At 47.9% G+C, this 24,999-nt stretch overlaps 1 protein-coding gene across 4 annotated transcripts; it reads right to left on the reverse strand.

Annotated features, from left to right (window-relative positions):
- Positions 1-4,201: 4,201 nt before the first annotated feature.
- On the reverse strand, positions 4,202-24,999 carry csnk1a1 (casein kinase 1, alpha 1). Of its 4 annotated transcripts, none has more exons than XM_069177740.1 (11): positions 24,226-24,997; positions 23,935-24,041; positions 17,481-17,607; positions 16,422-16,520; positions 13,903-13,986; positions 11,195-11,334; positions 10,791-10,869; positions 10,577-10,651; positions 10,348-10,454; positions 9,037-9,149; positions 4,202-4,888 (listed from the first exon to the last, which is right to left on the reverse strand). In XM_069177740.1, the coding sequence occupies exons 1-11, from the start codon at positions 24,346-24,348 to the stop codon at positions 4,881-4,883; spliced, it is 1,062 nt and encodes a 353-aa protein (XP_069033841.1). In that variant the 5' UTR covers positions 24,349-24,997; the 3' UTR covers positions 4,202-4,880. The 4 variants fall into 4 exon arrangements, with proteins under 4 accessions (XP_069033841.1, XP_069033824.1, XP_069033851.1 ...); XM_069177723.1 differs by having other exon boundaries at positions 9,001-9,149; XM_069177750.1 differs by lacking the exon at positions 13,903-13,986 and having other exon boundaries at positions 9,001-9,149; positions 24,226-24,973.

The following is a 24,999-nucleotide window of genomic DNA, read 5'->3' on the forward strand; positions in this document are numbered from 1 at the left end:
TTACGGTTCAGTCCACCACTTTAATGTGGTAAATACCGTGAGCAGACAGGAAAGGAGCGACACGCCTGCAGGGTGCAGCGTGTACCGATACATGAACGGGACATGGCACCTTAGAGAAGGTGGGGCTTACCAACAGGAAACGGTGCGTCTTGAATACAGCCTATCTTTTTATATATGTAAACATACATTTATATGTGTTTAATGTTCATACATTTTAACAAATTAACAGAATTTTTTAAAGTCATTAATGAAATTATATCCACTGCAGACGTTTGACTTCAAATACAAACAACTAATGCAGACTTCCAGAAAGAGTTCTTAAAGGACTCCAGATGTCCTCATGGACAGATGTTCTGAAGCGGGATGGTCCTGGACCCCGGAGGACTGACCTGGACGCTGAAGGACGGACCGGAGACTGACTCAGTCTGAGGGGACATTCGGATCACCCTGTAGTCTCCATCTGGGAACCGGAAGTCTACTTCACCTCAACAATGTTTATCTACGTAGAAACTCCCCCGTGTTGCAACCCGGTAACTACACCTTCAGATATATTAAAATCTGATCAATAGAAAACAGAACAGCTGAGACCCTTCAGACAGGAAGTCTGCAGTCTGAGGAGCTCACCTTTATTCTGAAAGTCATCCGTCAGTAGTTTCCCCGTTTCTTTCCTTCTTTCTGTTGTCAGTCCCCTCAACATGTACCTCTTCCACCTGTAACCTCCACCTTCAACCCGCAACCTCCATCTTCAACCTCCTCCACCTATAACATCCATCTTCAACCTGCTCCACCTGTAACCTCCACCACCTGTAACCTCCATCTTCAACCTCCTCCACCTATAACATCCATCTTCAACCTGCTCCACCTGTAACCTCCACCTTCAACCTCCTCCACCTTCAACCTGCTCCACCTGTAACCTCCACCTTCAACCTGCTCCACCTGTAACCTCCATCTTCAACCTCCTCCACCTGTAACCTCCACCTTCAACCTCCTCCACCTTCAACCTGCTCCACCTGTAACCTCCACCTTCAACCTGCTCCACCTGTAACCTCCATCTTCAACCTCCTCCACCTATAACCTCCACCTTCAACCTGCTCCACCTCCAACCTGCTCCACCTGTAACCTCCATCTTCAACCTCCTCCACCTATAACATCCATCTTCAACCTGCTCCACCTGTAACCTCCACCTTCAACCTCCTCCACCTTCAACCTGCTCCACCTGTAACCTCCACCTTCAACCTGCTCCACCTGTAACCTCCATCTTCAACCTCCTCCACCTATAACCTCCACCTTCAACCTGCTCCACCTTCAACCTGCTCCACCTGTAACCTCCATCTTCAACCTCCTCCACCTATAACATCCATCTTCAACCTGCTCCACCTGTAACCTCCATCTTCAACCTCCTCCACCTATAACCTCCACCTTCAACCTGCTCCACCTTCAACCTGCTCCACCTGTAACCTCCATCTTCAACCTCCTCCACCTATAACATCCATCTTCAACCTGCTCCACCTGTAACCTCCACCTTCAACCTCCTCCACCTTCAACCTGCTCCACCTGTAACCTCCACCTTCAACCTGCTCCACCTGTAACCTCCATCTTCAACCTCCTCCACCTATAACCTCCACCTTCAACCTGCTCCACCTTCAACCTGCTCCACCTGTAACCTGCTCCACCTGTAACCTCCACCTTCAACCTCCTCCACCTTCAACCTGCTCCACCTGTAACCTCCACCTTCAACCTGCTCCACCTGTAACCTCCATCTTCAACCTCCTCCACCTATAACCTCCACCTTCAACCTGCTCCACCTTCAACCTGCTCCACCTGTAACCTCCACCTTCAACCTGCTCCACCTGTAACCTCCATCTTCAACCTCCTCCACCTGTAACCTCCACCTTCAACCTGCTCCACCTTCAACCTGCTCCACCTGTAACCTCCACCTTCAACCTCCTCCACCTTCAACCTGCTCCACCTGTAACCTCCACCTTCAACCTGCTCCACCTGTAACCTCCATCTTCAACCTCCTCCACCTGTAACCTCCACCTTCAACCTCCTCCACCTTCAACCTGCTCCACCTGTAACCTCCATCTTCAACCTGCTCCACCTGTAACCTCCACCTTCAACCTCCTCCACCTTCAACCTGCTCCACCTGTAACCTCCACCTTCAACCTGCTCCACCTTCAACCTGCTCCACCTGTAACCTGCTCCACCTGTAACCTCCACCTTCAACCTCCTCCACCTTCAACCTGCTCCACCTGTAACCTCCATCTTCAACCTCCTCCACCTATAACCTCCACCTTCAACCTGCTCCACCTTCAACCTGCTCCACCTGTAACCTCCACCTTCAACCTCCTCCACCTTCAACCTGCTCCACCTGTAACCTCCACCTTCAACCTGCTCCACCTGTAACCTCCATCTTCAACCTCCTCCACCTGTAACCTCCACCTTCAACCTCCTCCACCTTCAACCTGCTCCACCTGTAACCTCCATCTTCAACCTCCTCCACCTATAACATCCATCTTCAACCTGCTCCACCTGTAACCTCCACCTTCAACCTCCTCCACCTTCAACCTGCTCCACCTGTAACCTCCACCTTCAACCTGCTCCACCTGTAACCTCCATCTTCAACCTCCTCCACCTATAACCTCCACCTTCAACCTGCTCCACCTTCAACCTGCTCCACCTGTAACCTCCACCTTCAACCTCCTCCACCTTCAACCTGCTCCACCTGTAACCTCCACCTTCAACCTGCTCCACCTGTAACCTCCATCTTCAACCTCCTCCACCTATAACCTCCACCTTCAACCTGCTCCACCTTCAACCTGCTCCACCTGTAACCTGCTCCACCTGTAACCTCCACCTTCAACCTCCTCCACCTTCAACCTGCTCCACCTGTAACCTCCACCTTCAACCTGCTCCACCTGTAACCTCCATCTTCAACCTCCTCCACCTATAACCTCCACCTTCAACCTGCTCCACCTTCAACCTGCTCCACCTGTAACCTCCACCTTCAACCTCCTCCACCTTCAACCTGCTCCACCTGTAACCTCCACCTTCAACCTGCTCCACCTGTAACCTCCATCTTCAACCTCCTCCACCTGTAACCTCCACCTTCAACCTCCTCCACCTTCAACCTGCTCCACCTGTAACCTCCATCTTCAACCTCCTCCACCTATAACATCCATCTTCAACCTGCTCCACCTGTAACCTCCACCTTCAACCTCCTCCACCTTCAACCTGCTCCACCTGTAACCTCCACCTTCAACCTGCTCCACCTGTAACCTCCATCTTCAACCTCCTCCACCTTCAACCTGCTCCACCTGTAACCTCCACCTTCAACCTCCTCCACCTTCAACCTGCTCCACCTGTAACCTCCACCTTCAACCTGCTCCACCTGTAACCTCCATCTTCAACCTCCTCCACCTGTAACCTCCACCTTCAACCTCCTCCACCTTCAACCTGCTCCACCTGTAACCTCCATCTTCAACCTGCTCCACCTGTAACCTCCACCTTCAACCTCCTCCACCTTCAACCTGCTCCACCTGTAACCTCCACCTTCAACCTGCTCCACCTGTAACCTCCATCTTCAACCTCCTCCACCTATAACCTCCACCTTCAACCTGCTCCACCTTCAACCTGCTCCACCTGTAACCTCCACCTTCAACCTGCTCCACCTGTAACCTCCATCTTCAACCTCCTCCACCTATAACCTCCACCTTCAACCTCCTTCACCTTCAACCCGCTCCACCTGCAACCTCCACCTTCAACCTGCAGAGATGAATCCGAACCAGGTCGGACCATTAGGATCTTTTTAAGGGGAGGGTGTCTTCACTGTTCTTCTCTTTTTATTTTTCCAGTTTTCATTCAATTACAACATTAAATACTTGGAGATAAAAACATACACAAAAATAATTATTTATATTCGGAGACCCCTGTCCAATGAGACGGAGACTGTTGTCCATGTGTCCAGCAGGTATCCTCCTCCAGGACCTCCAGGCAAGAGGACCAGCATGACATCGTCTTCTTCAGGTTCACGTTGAAACACAATCAGTATAACAATCAATAAACATCATGTGATTTACCTGACAGCTTCGTTTGTCTTCAAATACCAGGGAGGGTGGGGCTGTGTGAGGTGACCGTAACATTGAAGTGGTCTCAGGAGGACGGCAGTCAGGGACAGAAGAACAGGAAGTGAGACATGACGTCGGACTTCTGTCATGTTTTTATTGTCATTTTTGGAGAAGACCATAGGTTTTACAACAGATTTAATAATTCAGAGCTCTAGAGAGGGAGAGAGCCAGAGTATCATTCTACCATCCACTGCTGCCATCAGCTGCTTATACTGTCAACAGGCAAACTCCTAATCACCATAGAAACCAAAAGAAAACAAGAGAAAACCCAACAGGTTGATTTTAGTAAATAACATCCAGGGTTGCATCATTCAATTATTGAAGAAAGAAAAAGGAGGAGTTTCAGGTTACATGTCTTAAGGTGGGGGAGGGGGGGGTGAAATCATGAGGGGGGGCTTTGAGATGTTCACTGGGAGAAAAACAGAAGGTCAGCTGACTACCTCAACTTCAGTTTCCATAGAAACCGGACAAAAAGTCAACACAGTAGGACAGAGACGGGGAGGGGAGAGGAGGGGAAGGGGGGGCTACAGCCTCCACGTCCTAAAAAAGTGATGTTTGTTTGGAGTGGAGTTTTATTATATATACACAGAAGAATATATAGAGAACACAACTGACAAAGGCGTGTGTACGTCTATATATTTCCATTACATACATAGTTAGGAAGGAAGGACAGACACAGACTTTCTGTTTGTCCAGGAAGAGACACCTGTTGGTCCTGGTCACCAACGCTGGGACACTCTGGAGGGACACAGCTCAGAAACCTGCAGACACACAGAGACAGACACACGCAGCATTAGAGTCCACTGAGACGGACAGAGACAGACAGAAGGACAGAGAGACAGACAGGGAGACAGAAGGACAGAGAGACAGACAGCCCTGCTGCTGTGTCTGATAACAGCCTGTTAAAGAAGAGGAGCATTGAGGATGAAGAGCAGGTCAGGTGTGTTCTCTCCCCGTTTGTCATGTCTGTCCCCGGTGGGCGGAGCCTGGACTGTAAGGTGTCCCACACATGAACAGAGGAGCCTCCTCTGCAGACTGTTTACAATCCAGCTGTACAGGTACATACACCTTCCATGTACTGATCCACACGTATGAAGTCCTGTACATACGTGGAGCGTAGAGGAGGGAATAAATCAGCAGGAAGTCTACACGTGACCTTTGACCTGTCAACATGGACAGTGTCTTCCGTGCGGCTCGCTGAGTGCATCAGTGGACTATGTGTGCGGTTGTCATGGTGACAGTCCATTTCCTGTGGAGTCTGTGGGTGCAGTAAGAGACTCAGGGCTCCAACAGACCACCACATTATGTGGGAGGGGCTTCTTTGGATTTTTCTCGGGTAATGAGATGACTGGCATCTGAAGCTGACATGGGTGTGTTGACCTCCGTCTCAGCGGGGGTGCTGTGGTTAATGGGGCCGTGCAGGTGTGTGGTCTCCACTCGTTACCTGGTGCTTCCACTGTCGGTGTGATGCCAGCACCTCCATCGTTCTCAATAACTCTTGTTTCTCCCCTCGTGTTAGTGATGTGTGACCGGCTGGTAAAGGGCAGGGTGCAGGGTTTGGTGGCCTCTAGTGGTGGTGGTGGTCTGAACATGCCTGTAGAGTTTGGTTTATCCTTCTGGGGCTACTGTAGAAACATGATCGCTGGGTGGAGTTAAAAACCATTAAAAGACGCCACAGCCACGAGTTCGTGGGAAGGCTTCAGAAGAGTCAAGAGAGCTCCCTTTGTAAGGTGGAGGAGGACCTTTAAAACCTCTAAAACCTGCTTGGCTAGACAAAATGGTTAAAACTGTGTATTTATGAAGGGGCGGGGCTTAGAGATGCTTCTTTGTCTGACTCCATGATGACCTGATCTACCCACATTGTTTCAGTCATTACATGCCTCTGCACATTTGCTGTACCTCATACATCCCCCATGTGGCTGGTGCTACATCGCCATGACAACCAGGAAGTTAAAGACCAGCGGCCTCTAGCTGTGTGCACTCAGAGCACGCTGCTCCCCACACAGGTCAGAATTTACAACCTGCACACCTGTAGGCAGGTAGAGACACCTGGTGGTGAGGAGGAGCACTGAAGGCAGACTGGAAATTAAACATGAGACAGTATGATGACTCGTGTGGAATTAACTATTGCATGAGCAACTTTCAGTCATAAATGATAGAAGCAGATCTAAATGTCTAACGTGATTCAGCTGTTTATTTAACACACGCTGACTCAGCATGATGTTCCCAGAGCTCAGAGTAGCAGCTGACTGAGTGACAGTAAGCGTGAACGCAGGAGACAGGTTCTGCACCTTTTCACCGCGTTCACATGGTGGACTGACCGAATCATCATCATGGAGAAATCCAAGATAACATCGAAGATCTTGAAAGAACTGCAGAACAGAGCACCAGTTCTTAGTATCCTCGTGTTGTGTAAACAGTTTTATGGAGTGAAGAGCGTGGGGAGTGGGGGTGGGGATATGGCCCTAAAATAATATGACGTACAGCTGCAGTTTGAAAACATGTTGGTGATTCCTCCCTCTGCTACGTAGCCATGACGGACACTGTTGAGGGTGAAAAGTGTCGTTAAACAGTTTGTGGACCGATCGACTCCCAGTACACAGGACAGTAGGAACACACAACCGCACCCACAACAGTTCAACCGCTGGGTAAAATGTAAATAAAACAATGTGATGATTTGTAAATCACATAAATCCATATTTAATAGAAAATGGACCAAAGACAACGTATCAAATGTTTTATAAAAGTATCTGCTCACTTTGAATTTGATGGCAGCAACACGTCTCTAAAAAGCTGTGACAGGATCAACAAAAGATGGAAAAGTTGTGAAAGACTGTGGGGGAAAATAGTTCAACAATCTAAGAATAATGTTCCTCAACGTAAAACTACAAAGAATTAGTGGATTTCATCGTCTACAGTTCATAATATCATTAAAAGATTCAGAGAATCTGGAGAAATCTCTGAACACAAGGGACAAGGCTGGAAACCAATATTGGATGGTGATCTTCGGGCCCTCAGGCAGCACTGCATTAAAAACACACTATTCTGGAGTGGAAATCACTGCATGGGCTCAGGAACACTTGTGAAAACCATCGTCTGTGAACACAGTTCATCGCTGCGTCCACAAATGCAGGTTAAAACTCTCCAAAGAAGAAACCAGATAGAAACATGATCCAGAAACACCGCCGCCTTCTCTGGACCGAGATCATTGAAGATGGACTGAGGTGAAGTGGACAACTGTCCTGAGGTCTGATGGATCACAATCTGAGATTCTGTTTGGAAATCATGGACGCTGCATCCTCCAGGTCAAAGAGGAGAGGGACCATCCAGCTTGTTATCAGCTCAGTTCTAAAGCCAGCATCTGTGATGGTACAGGATGCATTAGTGCACATGGCATGGGTAGCTTGAACATCTGGAAGGAAGCATTAATGCTGAATGATATATTCAGATTTTGGAGCAACATATGCTGCCATCCAGACAACGTCTCTTTCAGGGAAGGTCTTGTTTATTTCAGCAGAACAACGTCCAACCACATTCTGCACGTATTCCAACAGCATGGTTCTCTAGTAGAAGAGTCCGCTGATAAACTGGCCTCCTGCAGTCCAGACCTGTCAATCATTGAAAACATCTGGAGCATCAGGACATGAACAATACAACAAAGGAGACCCTGAACTGTTGAGCAGCTGAAATCCTCTATCAGGCAAGAATGGGACCACATTTCACTTTCACAACTCCAGAAACTGTTCTCCTCAGTTCCTAAAGGTTTCCAGGGTGTTGTTAAAAGAAGAGTTGATGCAGCTCAGTGGTGAACATGATCCTGGAACAACTTTATAGAGACGTGTTGCTGACATCAGATTCACAATGAGAAGATATCTTTATAAAACAATAAAATATCTCAGTTTCAACATTTGATGTGTTGTTTTTGTCCATTTTCAATGAAATATGAGTTTATATGATTTACAAATGATCACTGAGTTTTAGTTTAACAGTGTCCCACCTCTGTCAGTATGTGACGAGTCCCATCACAGGACATCATTTGAACTCATCGGCATTGAAAGGTTTCTCACTTCAGGGAGGGGGTGTTGAAAGCAAGAGGTCTCACCCCTTCATACTGAGAACACAGTGTATACTGGGGATACAATGAAGAGTACATACTCTGAGGTCCATGGATGAGGACGTGCACCTAATGCAGACATAGAAACCAGGAGGGGGCTGCAGCCGCTGAGTTTTCCAGAATGATGTGTGATCAGAGGACCGGCTCGTTAAAAACAAGTTCATGAGTTCATGTTACTGATCTCCGATGAGACAGTTCTGTACCATCCTTGATTTCCTGCCTTCATGAAGTTGCATCACATCCTGTCAGCCCATCCTGAGTGACAGCTGCTTGTTTCATATAACAGGAGACCCAGTGATCAGCGAGGAGGGAAAACAACCACATCTTTTCAACATGATCAAGTTTGGAGAGGGAATGTTAATGAGGAAGGACTGCAGAGGAGTCAGAGGTGTGTAATCAGTATCACAGCCCCAACAGAGGAACAGAAGAGCATGGCAGCAAAGTTAGTAGTCAAATTCCCCAAGGACGTCTTTGCTTCTGCAAGACAGACCAATTGTATCAACTGTGTTTATCTGTGGATTTCTTTTAGGGTGCCTCCTCAAACTTATAATGCTGTTAGGCTTCATCATTCCCGCAGGAATAACAAGCGCTTCTGCTTTTCATTTCCAATTTGGTGTTGTTCTTTGTTTGTTTTAAAGGGGCACTGTGGTATGGGTTAGGGAGTAAAACAATATCTGATAGTCCTAAATACAGTACTGAATGAATATATGAGCAATTGGTGTCTGTAAAAAAAACGTCACTTGGCTGTTTGCTACTAACCTTTCATGTTAGGCTTGGGTTTGTCAGTTTGCTTGCCTGTGGGGGTTTGTGCCTGCTGGGCCTGGCCCCCAGAGGAGGCCCCCTGCTGGGCTGCTTTCTGTTTCAGCATGGTCCAGTCAAATGTGTAGTCATACTGGTGGTTCAGAGTCCTAGAACACAGAAACACATTATGGGATGGTGCTCATGGACACAGCAGCTGGAAAACAGAAGGCCGCAGCAGGAGAGCAGGGCAGACTCAAGACAGAAACACAGGTCAGCCTGCATCTAAAGACCCTTCATGTATTCATACTTCACAAATAATTTGTCAGCAGATAAGGACTGTTTGGAGACAAGACAGGGACGTCCTGCAGCATGCGACTGACTGCGTTAGCAAACCGTCCCACAGTTCATTCTTAACTTTATACCACTTGTACAGAACACCAGAGACAGTGATGTCATCATCCATCAGTGATGTCGTCATCATCCATCAGTGATGTCATCGTTGGTTTGTGAACATTATGAATCCTCCAGTTCAGATTCTGTCCGTCACCATCTTTGCTAGTTCAGAGCAGGAAGTGACCATATTTGGACGAGCTGGGGGAGGAGCCAGCGGTGGATCAGACCGATCTGATTGGAAACCTGAAGATACTACGTCCCGCCCACCGATAGCTGTAACCTGACTGCACCACAGGCCTGTCAATCAAACAGACACGCCCCCAAAAACAGGTCTTCTTGAATCTTCTTTTCTAATGAATGAGGGATTATTTTCAGATGGACCTCCAGAAAACTAATAAGAAGGAGTGACTTTAGCTAACAACACCGAGATAACTGATGGACACATTTTATTCACTTTGGATTTGATGAGAGAAGTTGAATGGGAGTCTATGGAGCCGGAGGCTTTTTGGAGCCGACCTCTAGTGGCACTCGCTGGTATTGCAGCTGAAGACACTTCTGGATCGGAACTATTTTACAGACCTGAAGCTACGAACTCTTTTATATCCAGTTTGTGGTCAGCGCCCTGCAGGTGTGTTTCCATCCAGCTGTCAGGTTGTGTGTGATGAGACACATAATAAACCTGATGGGACTACAGCCTTGTGGTTCTGGATCAGACAGGAACAGACTGCGTTCACATGCCTGATCAATACAGCTGACCACGCTTCAATCAGGAACACAGTGTGTGTGCAGATGTTTGTCATGTTAGCCACAAATGGGTTTTGTGGGCTTGCAGTGACCTTTGACCTCCAAGACGTTTGTGCCATATTAACAGAAATTCCCTCAAAGCCTTCCTGAGATGTCCCGTTCATGAGAAATGGGACAATGTGCTGGGATGCTGCCCTGCACCATGAATGTTCTTCTGTGTGTGTTTACCTGAAGAGGATGCGGAACAGTTGGCGCAGGTACATGTAGTCAGGAGCCTCCTCGAAGCGCAAGCCACGGCAGTAGTTGAGGTACATGGCAAACTCTGCTGGGAAACCCTGGAAACATGCATGCACACGGCTGAGTTGTGTTTGTGTGTGCGTGTTGTAGAGCAGCTGGACTACAGTGTGTGTGTGTGTGTGTGTGTGTGTGTGTGTGCATGCGTGAGACATGTTTTTACCTTACAGAGGACCTCAACAGGGGTGGACATCTTCTTTTCTGAGATCTTCTCGTACTTCTGCTTCTTGGTGGCAGCCTGAGCAACACACAAACACACCACTGAATCGTCATGACAACGTTCGCATATCAGCTGTCCAACATGAGTGATGCTGCAGTGTCTGTGTCCACACGTGTAGTCCAGCCACCAGGAGTGTGGTACACTATTGTGCTGGTACCTTTAATCCCTGCCATGGCAGACTGGTTCTGTTGAAGTACATCAGCACATAGCCCAGCGACTCCATGTCGTCACGGCGACTGCAGACAACAATGGGGAACAGTTAAGGACAGAGGCAGGGCATCGGTACACTGATGCAGTATATGAATACAGGTGGTTAATTGTACAGTCATGGTCATGAAAGAGTAGAGAGCTGTGTGCAGCGTCTCTGGTGCGATCAGGATGATCTGACACTCAGCTCGGACTCCATCTGACTCCAGAGGACGACGACCTCCTGTCCAGGACCTCCTCTGATGGGTACTTAACCTACGCAGGCTGGTACAGAGCCCCAACTACAGGCTTGATCTCTACAACCTGTCCTCTTAGAAGGGAAGGTTTTCTTTGGGATTTGTGATGAAGCATCACCTCTGTTCAATGCCCAAGTGTGCGTTGATGGACGCGTAGCGTGCGGTGCCAGTCAGGTTCTTGTCTTCTCTGTAGGGGATGTGCTGTCGTGTTCGGTTGTCTCGGTACTTCTTCGCCAAACCAAAGTCGATAAGGAACAACTGGCAGAGAGAAAGAACACAGGGAGGTTATCAGAGTGAGAAGAACACAGCATCATCCAAAAAGGCTGAAACACCTAGTCATCTCTGAGCAGGGCAGATGAGCTGAGTCCTGCAGTAAAGCTCAACAGACCATAATAATCCTGCAGGAGATCCTCCTGACAGTATCGAGATGTTTCTAACACTACGTCACGTCTCAAAGCTTCGGTGGACCTGGAAGGGACCGACACGCCATCTTCCAGCAGACGCAGCCCTTGGACACATGCAGACATGACGCATGGGGAGGGGGGGGGGGAGGGGGGGTTGCTGCTGCTGTTGTCCCTCTCAGTGATCCAACAGACCATAGAGACACCTGAATGCAACGCGTCTGAGTGCCAACAGCTGATCTGAACCCAGCAGGTTCATGTGTTGGAGGTTAGAGATGAGTCAGGCGGGTTTGTGGAGGACAGGAGGACCAGCTCCTACACCCCCATTAATCCCTGAAAGAGAGACAGAGAGAGAGAGAGAGAAAGAGACACAGACAGACAGACAGACAGACAGAGAGAGAGAGAGAGAGAGAGAGAGAAAGAGACACAGACAGACAGACAGACAGACAGAGAGAGAGAGAGAGAGAGAGAAAGAGACACAGACAGACAGACAGAGAGAGAGAGAGAGAGAGAGAGAGAGAGAGAGAAAGAGACACAGACAGACAGACAGACAGACAGAGAGAGAGAGAGAGAGTGTGTGTGTGTGTGTGTGTGTGTGTGTGTGTGTGTGTGTGTGTGTGTGTGTGTGTGTGTGTTCAACTGCCCAGGATGGTTTGGTTGATCACCAAACAGAGGAAGGTCTGCAGGTTTCCATTAACCTCTGAATGAATGAATGAAGTCCGCTTGGCTGGTTTGTGCAGGCCATCATGTGACCAGTGCCAGGTACCAGGTACCAGGTCGAGCAGTGGAACATTCACAGCCTCTTCATGCAGTGAGCTGCAGCATCTCTGTGGAAGCTCCGCCTCCAGTCAGCCTGTCTGACCATCTACCACCTGCTTCTGGAGGACCGGCGCTGCCCAGCTGCTTCCACCTCATCTTAAGATGAATGTCACGCAGCTCTCAGCTGAGCACTATCCTGACCTCCTGATTAAAAAGCCCACCATCGAGTTGTTGTGATTCAATAAATACGTTTCTAATGCACACGACATGTTCTTTCCTCCAATTTGAAATTGGTGTTAAGTGCACACGTTTTTATCAGAAACACATTTCCCCACGTTTCTCCGTCTAGCAATATTTTAAACAATAAATACATATGCTGCTTTTAAAAAGCACATCTTTGTGCAAAATGTACATTTAGTGTCCGTTTTCTCGTTCGGATTTTGACAGCTTTTCTTGGCATTAAGTTGAATATAAATACCGATGTGAGAATTTACAAGCTGTCTAACAACGAAGGAAAGACAAGCACAGGTGATTTTTAACCCTACTCACACCGAGGTTACCATGACAACACAACACACCTAGAACAGACCAGAACACCGCTTACAGAACTGTTTGCCGTCTGTCTCTCACCAGTCACACCTGCAGCTACTTTGATCACACACTCTCTCTCACTCACACACACACACACACACACACACACACACACACACACACACACACACAGCAGAAGCAGCAGCAGACAGTCGAGACCATCGTTCCTGGACAGAACTGTGGTCACTGAGGTCTGGTTGAAGCCGTCAGTCCTGATGTGGGCGTGTCCTACCTGGTGAACATGTGACTGCACATCAGCTGATCAGAGATGGACACAGAGAAGGGGGCAGGCCTCTAACCACTCTCAGCTTTATGTTCAGGTCTAAACCGCCTCTTACTGGGCCTCCACCGTGAGGTGCTGCCGGTCCGGGTGGGTCCGGGGACGCCACTGGGTTATGAAAACAGACCAATCAATCAGAGCCCAAACTACAGGTGAGGCAGGAGGCGGAGCTCGCAGCAGCTTGGCTGGGATGCTACATTTTACATTAAGACCTGGGTAGAAGTACTTTAATCTGCACACGATTCCTCCCACTCGGTTGGTCGGCTGGATTGGATGCTCCGCCCACTACACTGCAGGGGAGGCTGCTCTTTACAGCCCTGAACCAACTCCTTCTCCAGATGAATTCATACTCAGACAGAAACACATATTCAGCTCATGTGTAGCGTGTGTTTTATGTTCTCTGAATGTGTGGCTGCTCATTGAACTCCGGCTCAGGTGTCACACTGTCTCTGTTCGACATGACGCTTGACTTCATATGAACTACAATCATTGGATGCTCTTACTACCCTCCAGCCAATCATCTCACAGACAGGAAGTGGCTGTTTGTGTAGGTGAGGAGCCGTGACCCCTTGTTACAACCAATGGGGATGACACCTACTCCTCATGGACAGTCTGCCCCCCAACCCCCCGCCCCCGACTGTAACAAGGTGCACACTGGGTGATGGAGTACATACTTTTATGCAGGTGCGAGATGGGTGCGGGTGGTCTGACTGACATTAAACCAGTGTGGTTAGATATGATTGCAAAGCGACAACTGCTGTTGTGAGGCAGCTGGTGTTGTGGTAAAGGTCACACCTGGTTTAATCCTGAGAAAGATGGGTCCTGAGAAGAGCTAACAGCCAAGCTTCTTTTCCTCTTCCCCACTGACGAGTCTAAACACTAGGGCAGACAGTAGAGGGGCAGGGGTCAAAATTACACAGCCTCTATCCACCTTCAGTCACAGTTAACATGAGTACAACACTTTGCACCCACATGGTTTGTACAGCCAGGTTAGGCCCCAGCTTCTGGACACTCAACACCTCCACAGGTAGATAAATCCCCTTTAGATACTTGTGGTACAGGTGTGATCCTTGTGGCCATCGGTCCAGAAGAAACCCCGTGACTGTGAGTCTCTTCTGTCAGGACCACCGTGGAAAGATCAACCCTGTACAACAAGAAGCCAAAAGTGTCTCTGGAAAGTGGCCGACGTTGACAATCAGAGCCGGAGCAGACGGGCAGCGCTCAGAACCCTTGGGGAGGAAGGTGGGAGGGGGGTGTCCATCCTCCCCCGGGAACACAAACACTGTTTAAAAGATCTGCTGACTAAGTGTTTCACCAGCCCCCCTGAAGAGGGCCGGATAGATGTGTTCACTGGACAGCAACAACTAGAGCCCGGTTATTATCGTAGAGAGCTGGGTCATCAGGCGGGCTGCAGAACACCGGGGAACCCTCACTATAGGCCTCACAAGGGGTTCTGACCCGGGACGAGGACTTCTGCTTACAGTGCGTGCACACAGAAAACTGGGAGTTCTTAAGGTGGACTATTAACTTCAGTGTACAAAAATATTTCCATAGTTGTGCTCTGTGAAGGGACTTGAAGCCACGCCCTCGTCCAGTTCCAGTAATTGCCCCGTCTCTGAATCGGTCCATGTTAGCGGTCTATTAATGAGCAATGTCTAACAAACACAGATGGAGGACAGGCTGAGGCAGTGCTGCATAACCCTCTACCACACAATCCACGATCAGAAGATGCCTTCACCACCAAATATCTGGACCTACATCAGCTCAGTGGGTAGTAGTAGTAGTAGTAGTAGTAGTCGTGTTTCCATACGGAGGCTGGACCAGTAGATAAACCTTACAGAACCTGGTTTCCCTCTGTTCTACCTCCCACCTGTCTGAGCAGGGAGCTGAAGACGTCTCCTGTTTACCTGCACGTTGCTCCCCCTCTAACTGCACGAGTCTCTGCGGGAACATCAGCCTGTCCCGCTGTCACCAGATGAAGATCAACCGCTCGTCACTTTTTAAACTATTGGAGCAGCTTTTACCACCATACACATCATCACACCTAGCCACGCCCACAGATCTGATTGGCCCGCCTGGTTTCCAGACTACAACTGTAGAGAAGTGCAGTGTGAGTAATAGTAGGAGGAGCCAGGCTACATGTCCATTCTCAGCTGGTGAAATGATGTCACATGACAGGTCAAGATGCAGGAAGCACCTGTGGAAGCTGCGCTGTGACTACACAACTGCTGTGAGGATGACGACAGGTTGCTGTTGAAGCTGGTAAAGTCCCACACTTCAACTTAGCCAACAACACCTCTCTGCAGGGGCTCCAGACTACGACCACAGAACTTTTCATCCCCTCAGATCACTCCGCAGGAGACAAACCTTTCATTCCAAAGTCAGGTGTTCATCACCAAGCTAGCTCACCAGCAGTGGGTCATGCTGCTCTCTGTCAGTTCTGATGAAGAACATGTGCCGTACATGCATCTGTTTGCAGGTGAGAGGGAGTCCTGGTGTTTCCCTGCTGTCTAACTCAGTACTCTGGACTACTGGCTGCTGCTCCTCTTCATCCTCAGATCATCTAACAGCAGACCAGCGACCCACCGGACATCTTCATTAACTCTGACGCAGGGCCAAAAGGGCCGTTTCATCCTGATCCTAACATGTACCTGATGACATCCACCATGTGTGCTGGATGGAGGCCTGACAGCACCTGTTGGTTCAGAACAGAACTCTAACTCATTGGACTCAGCAGGTTTCCTATTGAGGCAACAAGCCTGTTAAAGAGACACAGAGGCTTAAAGCCCACTGGGCTGTATTCTCCATCATGGCTCTCATGATATTTGATAAACATCAATTTGCGTTATAAGTGAGAAATGTCTGCAGGTCTGAATGTGTTCAGCGGGTTGTCGGTGGGACATCTCCATCGATGTCAGAACCATCACGGTTTGTCTCAAACGCAGCAGCTTCATCTGCTCTACATCTTTCTGCTGTTTTTATTAGCACGGAAAAATCTGGAAACTTTAAAAGAACTTAGTTTTACGCAGGAGAGACACTGCCAATGACGTTTCAGTTTAGAATAGAAGAAGCGTGTTCGGCCTTTCTCGTGGTCACCTGACAGAACAGCCTCGCTCCGCTGCAATTCAGCTCCTAGATGTCCACCGGCGTCCTGACAGCAGGTCCACCGGCGTCCTGTCTCCGGACACATTTCATTCGCCGGTAGTAACTATCACCTGTAACTGCAGAGCCGTCGGCTCCTACACAACTCTCCTGTATAACATGACTGAAGACAGCGTGACACTTGGTACACATAGCACCTGGACGGGTCTTACCTTGTTACAGTGACGGCCGATGCCCATGAGGAAGTTGTCGGGTTTGATGTCTCTGTGAATGAAGTTCTTTGTGTGTACGTACTCAATTCTGCTGATCATCTGAAGAAGAAGAAACAGTGAAATATATTAGTTATTCATCATCACTACAGTTACCAGTCCTTCATTTCAGAGTGTTTTTGTGATTACTGAGATCTTAAATGTTTGATTTTGTGGTGGATTTTCTCTAAAATGTCGTTGTAATTTGTGGAGTTTTAAGTGAGGTTTTTGCAGGAATTAGAAAAAGTTGCAAGTTCAGAAAGTTTTTTTAAATCACTACCTGATAAAGTAATAAATCTATAATCACTTCCTCTGATAATAACCCTGCTGCACATCACAGAAATATTTGAGTTCTAATCTTTATGTATTGATTTAACTTGGAGAACCGTGGAGATAAAAGCTCCTAAAAGGTCCTAAAAGCTGCGTATGTTTCCAGAACAGACCGTCTGTGACTGGAATATAGAAACAAGGACTACATCAGCTGTCAAAATAAGAGCTTTAGATGCTGTTTAATTCATGTTCATTAAACACATAGACCTGCTGGATGAAACCAACAAAGAGACGTCTCTGACAACTGGACGTGTGGACAAAACTCATTTAACATCCAGTAATATGGAATCACTTCCTCTGATCACAAACATTTAATCATCATTTTAATGTGAAGAACACATTTCCCACAAACCCCGTCACTTCCTGTTTCTCCTCTTGTTCCGGTTCCTCTGGTGTTTTATTTGGTGATGACAACAGAAAGAGACTTTCTGACTGTAAATGAGGAGTTATTTTTATTAATAAAAAGAGTTTTGTCTGAAAAGATTTACTTGATGTTTGATCTTTAAACTCTTCCTCTTTACCTCCCTCTGAAGCTCAGAGCTGTATGCTGGGATTATGAACTCATTAACCCTTGCTGAGTGTCAGTTGCTGTCAGCCTGACCCATTACACACACACTACTATACTACACACACTACCACACTACACACACACTACCACACTACACTATACCCCCCCCCCACACACGTTGCTACCTGGTCGGCCAGCATGAGGACCGTCTTCATGGTGAAGCGGCGGGAGCAGAAGTTGAACAGGTCCTCCAGACTGGGTCCCAGCAGGTCCATGACTAGGACGTTGTAGTCCTTCTCTTGGCCATACCACCTGAGGGCACAACGGGAACATGAGTGGGTGAGTGTGTGATCTCAGCCTGTCCTTCCCTGAACCACCATCTGACCATAGTTCATTCAGTAACCATGCTTTAACCTCCTCCCTGAAGATACCCGTCAAGGAACAACACGCACTGTATATGGAAGACATAATGTCACATTAGTAGCACTAACACACACGGCAACATTTTTTTACAACTCAGCAGACCACGAGTCATGAATAACTGAAAAGTTAAAAAGATGCAACTCCAACAGGTCTTGGAGTCCAACAACATTGAAGTAAGATGTCTATGACAGGAAGCTGCTGTGAATGACTGGGTGGAGCTGAAGGAGGGAACCGGAAGCTCCAGTCATGATGTGGTCACGCTGGGGACGGCTCCGTCGTCTGGGTGGAGGAACTTTTGAGACATTTAACTGTTGTCACAGACACTCATTTACTTCTCAGAACAAGGCGCCTTGTAACCATGACTACAGAGTGCTAGTGCGTCCTCTGTTACCATGACTACCGGGTGTCTGAAACCCTCAGGGGAGGACGTGTGAAGATGTGAGCGGTTTCCTGGGCTCCGCGAGGATGTCTGAGCACCTGCAGATCACCATGGTGATCGCTGTTCGACTGGGATGGACTCAACAATACACATTTAAAAAGAACATTAATGATAGATCTGCTTGGTAAAAGTGACATCAGCAAAAACCCAACGTATGTAACCATACATGCAAGCTGTGTGTGCAATAATATGGGCATCTGTAATAAAAGATATATGTGCCGTGTTGTGGTGTTCTGAATCAGCGTTATGAACGGAGGTTTGGATCTTCACCTCAGTGACAACGTTGTACAAAGCTGTTGGACATTGGACGTAAAAATGTGAATGGTTCTGTTTTAAGTAAAGATTTTATATATTTATTTTGACTTTGAGTCTTTATTCAGAAATGTGAATCACGGTTGTTGGAAATGGATAAAGTGAGGAACAAAATTACTTATATTTTGTTTCAGATTGCGTTTTGATTCTTGGTCGTCTTATTTTTATGATGACGTGACATCAGTGGAGCACCTGTAATCTAACAGCCTTAGAAAACTTCATGTTACCTGGTGGTAACTCGTCCTACTGTTTTTAAAAGAGTCAAAGCCTCCAGAGGGTTCATGTTCAAGTAAGTCCTTTGTTCTGGTGATTGTTACTGATTAATCAGTCCTCCATTAAAAGCTTCTAAAAAGGTCCTAAAAGCTGCGTATAAGAGCTTTAGATGCTGTTTAATTCATGTTCATTCAACACATAGACCTGCTGGATGAAACAAACAAAGAGACGTCTCTGACAACTGGACGTGTGGACAAAACTCATTTAACATCCAGTAACATGGAATCACTTCCTTTGATCACAAACATTTAATCATCATTTTAATGTGAAGAACACATTTCCCACAAACCCCGTCACTTCCTGTTTCTCCAGTGAACAGAGTTTGTTTTAATAATTTTTTTTTTATTTCACTTTATTAATCCCCGAGGAGAACCGTAGTGACTGGACATGAGGCTTTAGTGTTAATAAAGAGGTTTTTTTTTTTTTTAAAGATTTACTTTATGCTGTTAAAACTTTCAGAAGATTCAGATGATGACACTTTTTGCAGAAAAATCGTAGGAATTTAAAAAAAATTGCAAGCTCTCGCAAATATCGCTGTTTGCTTGAATTTGTGTTAAATATTGAGATCGCAAGATGGTGATTTCATGTAGAGACCAATTAATAACTCAAAGTAAAAACAAGCTCCAACAGCTTGTGATCATTTCAGATATGCTGCCTCACTTCCTTTGTCTTTCCAGTGAGATGTGAACACACACACCTCCTATCAGACTGTGTGGTGTGTGTGTGTGTGGCGGGGTGTGCATGTGGTTTGTGTGCGTAGGTATGTGCAGGTGTGTGTGTGTATGTGTGTGTGTGTGTGTGTGTGTGGTGTGAGTGTGTGTGTGTGTGTGTAGGTGTGGTGTGTAGGTGTGGTGTGTAGGTGTGTGTGTAGGTGTGGTGTGTGTGTGGTGTGTAGGTGTGGTGTCTGTGTGTGAGGGTGTGTGTAGGTACATGCAGGTGTGTGTGTGTGTGGTGTGTGTGTGTGTAGGTATGTGCGGTGTGTGCGTGTGGTGTGTGTGTGTAGGTATGTGCAGTGTGTGTGGTGTGTGTAGGTGTGTGCAGTGTGGTGTGTGTGTGTGTGTGTGTGTGTGTGTGTGGTGTGTGTAGGTGTGGCGTGGGTATGTGCAGGTGTGCGTGTGGGGTGTGTGTAGGTGTGTGTGTGTACACGTCGTCACACGTGTCCCTTTAGGCGTTGCTCCTTAACGTGCACCACGAGGTCTGAGTCAGCATGAAACAACAGCAGGAATGAGGAGAACACGGAAACTGTGACTGGTGACTGGATAAAGGTGAGGCAGGTAGGTAGGAGGAGGAAGGGAGGAGGAGCAGGAGGAGGGGGGCAACAGGTTAGACAGGTTGGAACAGGACTCTTGCAACATGAAGCAGCGGAGTCACTGAAGCATCCTGGAAACACTCACTACAGACTGCAGACCCTCTACAGACAACAGACTCACTACAGACGACAGACTCACTACAGACCCTCTACAGACTCACTACAGACTGCAGACCCTCTACAGACCCTCTACAGACGACAGACTCACTACAGACTACCTACAGACTAGACTCACTACAGACTGCAGACCCTCTACAGACAACAGACCCTCTACAGACGACAGACTCACTACAGACTACCTACAGACTAGACTCACTACAGACTGCAGACCCTCTACAGACGACAGACTCACTACAGACCCTCTACAGACTAGACTCACTACAGATTACAGACTCACTACAGACCCTCTACAGACTAACTACAGACTACAGACTTACTACAGATTACAGACCCTCTACAGACTACAGACCCTCTACAGACTAACTACAGACCCTCTACAGACCTACTAGAGACTACAAATGCACTACTCTCAGCTGAGGAGAAAGTTTACCATCAGGAATCCACCTCAAACACAACCACCATCTGACTTCCACACGCCCTGTTAGCAGAGGTTACCGTTAGTAACCTGGTTAGTCAAAACCTCAGTGGACATGAGTTACAGGGAGCAGAGAGGAGCAGTGAGGAGCAGAGTCCTGATTGTCACAAATTCTATAATTACATACTCCAAATTCTCCATCCCAACATGTAGGTGCTGCGTTCTGAAAACGTCTTTCCCTGTAGACTCAGGACGGTTCAAACACTTCTAGAGACGGTTTCCAAATCGTCACATACTCCTGCTGATGAACACGGCAGCAGGCCATGAACTGCTCACGGTAATCAAAGTTCAAATAACTACTGTAACAGTACAGTACTATTAAAACAAAACACTTATAATAAAGTTAAATATAAGGATAGTTATGATGAGATGAATCAAAGCAGAACCACCAATACTTTTATTCTGAAAGTGCTGATGTTACAGATTCTGGACAGTTGTAGTAAACAGTTAGCCGTTAACGGAAAGTTAAACCGTTACCGGAGCCGTTCAATGCGAGGAAAATCGGCAACCTTTGACCTCCTTTTAAACAAAGGAACAGCTCACCAGATAGCTCTTAGGCTAAGTGTTAGCTGCTAGCCGAGCTTATAGGAACAAGCACATTGATTTAACTACTCCAGGTGGGTTCACTCCCACGTTAGAAGGTCCCGGACAGATCAACGACAGGTTACCAGGACGATGTGTCACCAGGCCTCACTGTCTCCATCAGCCATGTGCCAGCTGCACTGCACACTGTATGAGGCCACGCTTGTTTGACAGATATAGAACATGCAAGACAAAGCAGCACCAGCCCAATGCTGCTTTGTAAATTAGCCCATTTAAGTGAAATGGACCCTGCAGTCAGGTACTCTTTGCAGCAGAATCCCACTGGTCCAGGTCTAGCTTCAACATGTGTCTCAAGTGACCAGGTGTGATCTGATGTCACGTCCCCTCCAGTAAAGAAACACCATTAGACATCTCTGCTGGAGCTGCGTTTCAATTTAGGACACATTTCACATTTTTAACTTATTACGGTCAGCTTTTGTACCAAATAATGCTTTCATACAGAAACTGAAGTGCTCTTAGAGAACACAATCAATCCTGCCATTTTTTTTTACACTGTTGTCAGCAGTTATTTATAAAGTAAATGTTTTACATAAATGATGATGGTCTGTCCAACAGCCTTCAGACCTCTGATATTCAATTAAGACAGTCTGCTGTGATTAAATAGCTTCACATTATACAACGACATGGAAACAGTGAGAGAAACAGGACCCTCAGAAGGTTTGCCTCTTTTTCATGCGTGCTCAGAATACACAGCAGTTCAAGATTCATAACCTGAACCGCCAGACCTGACCTGACCACATCGGTTTAAATTGCTGAATTATTCCAGCGGGTCGGGCTCTGCGCTGCGCCGGATCAGTGAACTGTGCGAGGTGGCGGGGCCTTTTCCACAACTGTGGGTCCGACTTGTATCAAATATGAAAAACCTGAACCCAGAGGAGTCTTTGGGGAAACCAGCATCAGGTAGACGGGAAACAGCTGATTCATAGACAGGAAGTCTCTCCACTTCCTGTACAGTCAGCTGTTTTATTGGAGCTCATTTGTGAGCAGGTGGTCGTTCAGTGTGTCTCAGCACACGTTCATACTGCTGAAGGGGGTCCGGAGTCCCAGCTGATGACGATGGTAATGCAGAGTTTGAACAGGGCCAATATTTAACAACAACAGAAAATCTATTCCAAGCCTGTCAGAGCACAAATACGCATCCCCACACCCCAAAGCTCATCTGGAAACTACTCTCACTTGGTTAACTTGAAGGGTGGCATGAGTCCGTTACTAAAAACAACATGTGAATGGTGAAAGCCAGAGCAGCTTTCTGCAGCAGGTGAAGACGAGAACAACTTTTCTACCAGCGGGATTCAGACTATTTCCACAATCCCTCTGGACTCTGGAGCCTGTTAGGCATCAACCAGGCCACACTGACAAACCATTTATTGTTGGACTTGTAGCTGTATTGATGAGATAGAGTGAATAGATTAATTTGCAGAAGAAACCTGCCCTGTGAATGCAACATGAACCTTAATGTGAAACAGTGATGAGGAGAAGCAGGAAATATCTCCATCCAACCACTCACTCTGCTGCCCCATAAACCTGAACGCATCATGGATTTGAAGAAATGGTCAACACCAGTTTGGACGTTAAAAACCGTGAGGAGCTGGTTCAGATTAGTTAACGGCAGCTGATCCGCAGCCGTCAGCGCCGATTATCAGACATGTGCTGCACATATCCGACAACCACCCAGCCCGACCCACGTTCTTCATCACACCAGCGGTACTGACTGTAACCGTGGGTACCACGGCGGTTTAACATAAAACAGGCCGTACTCCTTGTCGTCGCATTGAGCCCAGTTCACCACTGATGTATTTATATACTTCACTGAGACGACCACCCAAAGGACCCGTGCAGCAGGTACTACAGAGAGTACTACACCATAAATCCCTGATGTTCTGATAGATGTTTGTACATTTAATGAATTGGAGGGTGAATCTTTTCCACTGAAACATGAACAGTTATTATCCACTACTAGTGTGTTGTCAGGTGAACTGGATGTTGCTGTTGAGCACTTATCACTGACTCCTGTGTGCTATTTGTGTGTGTATATAAATAAATAAATAAATAATAGTGAACACAGGTCCACATCAATACACCTAAACTCCCCACCAGCTGATAACTAAAACTCGGCCCATTCCTGATAGTGAGAACAGAGGAGGTTCTGGGCCACAGTCCGCCCAACACCTGCTAGAACTAAACCCGGTGTGTCCCATGGCAGGCCCGGAGGGACGCAGTGACGACCCGGTGTATTGACGGTGACGACCCGGTGTATTGACGGTGACGACCCGGTGTATTGACGGTGAAATCACGCCGGTGTCGCCGAGCTCCGACTGTTGTTTTCGCTGCTGGCTCCGCCGCCATTTTCTAACATCAGAGGAGGACATGTTGGGAGCTAGCACAACAAAAGAGGAGCGGCCATTTCCAGCAGAGGCTGAGGAGAACCTCGGCCGAACAGCTGTGGTTCCGGACACAAGCACACAGCTGGGGTCCGAACACGGCCGATCAGCACCAACTTAACACGTACCGTGAAAACACGACGGGATTTAACGCGCAGTAGGAAAATAACGTGTCCGTAGAGGAGCGCGGTGTCGGGCCGATTAGCGGGCCTCGAGCCACCGCAGGGCTAACCGTCCTCCCGCAGAGAGACAGGGACACAGGTCGGTCCTTTAGGAGCGGTAACGGGGAGAGATGAGGCCTTACCTGATGTGCGGGATCCCGACGCCTCCCTGTAGGATTTTGTACAGCTTGCTTTCGTATAACAACTGTGGATGTCTGGCTTTCTGTGACTCCAGTTTTACAGCTACCTCCTGAAAACCACACAAAAACACAGGCGTGTATGTCGGTATGCTCACAGCTCCGGGACACGACGCAGGCAGCCGGCACACACCGGCCACCTCTCCCCGCCACCTCTCCCCGCCACCTCTCCCCGCCGTGTCCCGGAGCCGGTAGAAAGCTGCGGGCATCTTACTGACAACACAAACACGACATTACCTCCCCGTTTGTGATGTTGATGGCCAGATAAATGTCGCCGAAAGATCCCGAGCCGATTTTCCGGACGAGCTTGTACTTTCCACCGACTATGAACTCGGCTTTGGAGCCGCTGCTGCTCGCCATAATATCCACCAGATTTCCAGCCGACTCGCTTCAGGAACTTGCGTGTAGCAGGCTGTCCGGTCCCGGGTCCGCTCGGGGGGATTCGGGTCGAGCTCCAAATATTTTAACGACAACGAACGAACAACCAGATTTCCGACTGGTCTCTTTAATCATAGGCTGCTTAGTTTAACTACAAAGTCCTCCGAGAAACACGGGATGCCGTGCGGGTGTCGCAGTGAGAACATCCGCGGCTCAACCCGCCGAGCTCAGGGCCTTCAGCTGCCTCCGAGGATCAGCTACTGGTAGACAGGCCGACCGGAGGCTAACGTTAGCATCGAGCTAACGCTATCGCGAGGACCGCCGCGGAAAATGTCCGGACCTCCTCCGTGCTGAGGAGCAAGCGCGGATTCTTTACACCTCTGATGGTTCTGTTGCCTTTTCGGTCCTTTCAGAGCGTTTTCGGCCAACTTTAAGGTCGCAACCGTCCGTACAAAGCGCTGCCCACTCACTCCGCCATCTTGTCTCCTCAGCTGGTTTCCGTTGGAGGCGATTAGCTGAGGTTAGATAGCTCAGGACCCCTTCAGGTGCCGTCGGAAAAAACAGAACGCAGACGCACGACAAACATGAACGCCCAAACAAAGCGACGTCTCAGGCCGACTGCAGACTCAATGA

The sequence above is a fragment of the Embiotoca jacksoni genome, unplaced genomic scaffold, assembly GCF_022577435.1.
Source record: "Embiotoca jacksoni isolate LCO1_2020_lvr unplaced genomic scaffold, fEmbJac1.0.p SCAF_108, whole genome shotgun sequence".
Classification (NCBI taxonomy): Eukaryota; Metazoa; Chordata; class Actinopteri; family Embiotocidae; genus Embiotoca; species Embiotoca jacksoni.

Coding starts and splice junctions, on each gene's coding strand:
- csnk1a1 (XM_069177723.1), bottom strand. CDS start 24,348: ATGGCGAGCAGCAGCGGCTCCAAAGCCGAGTTCATAGTCGGTGGAAAG. Junction 24,042..24,225: donor TCAACATCACAAACGGGGAG/GTAATGTCGTGT, acceptor TGTGGTTTTCAG/GAGGTAGCTGTAAAACTGGA. Junction 9,150..10,347: donor CTGTTCCGCATCCTCTTCAG/GTAAACACACAC, acceptor TCTGTGTTCTAG/GACTCTGAACCACCAGTATG.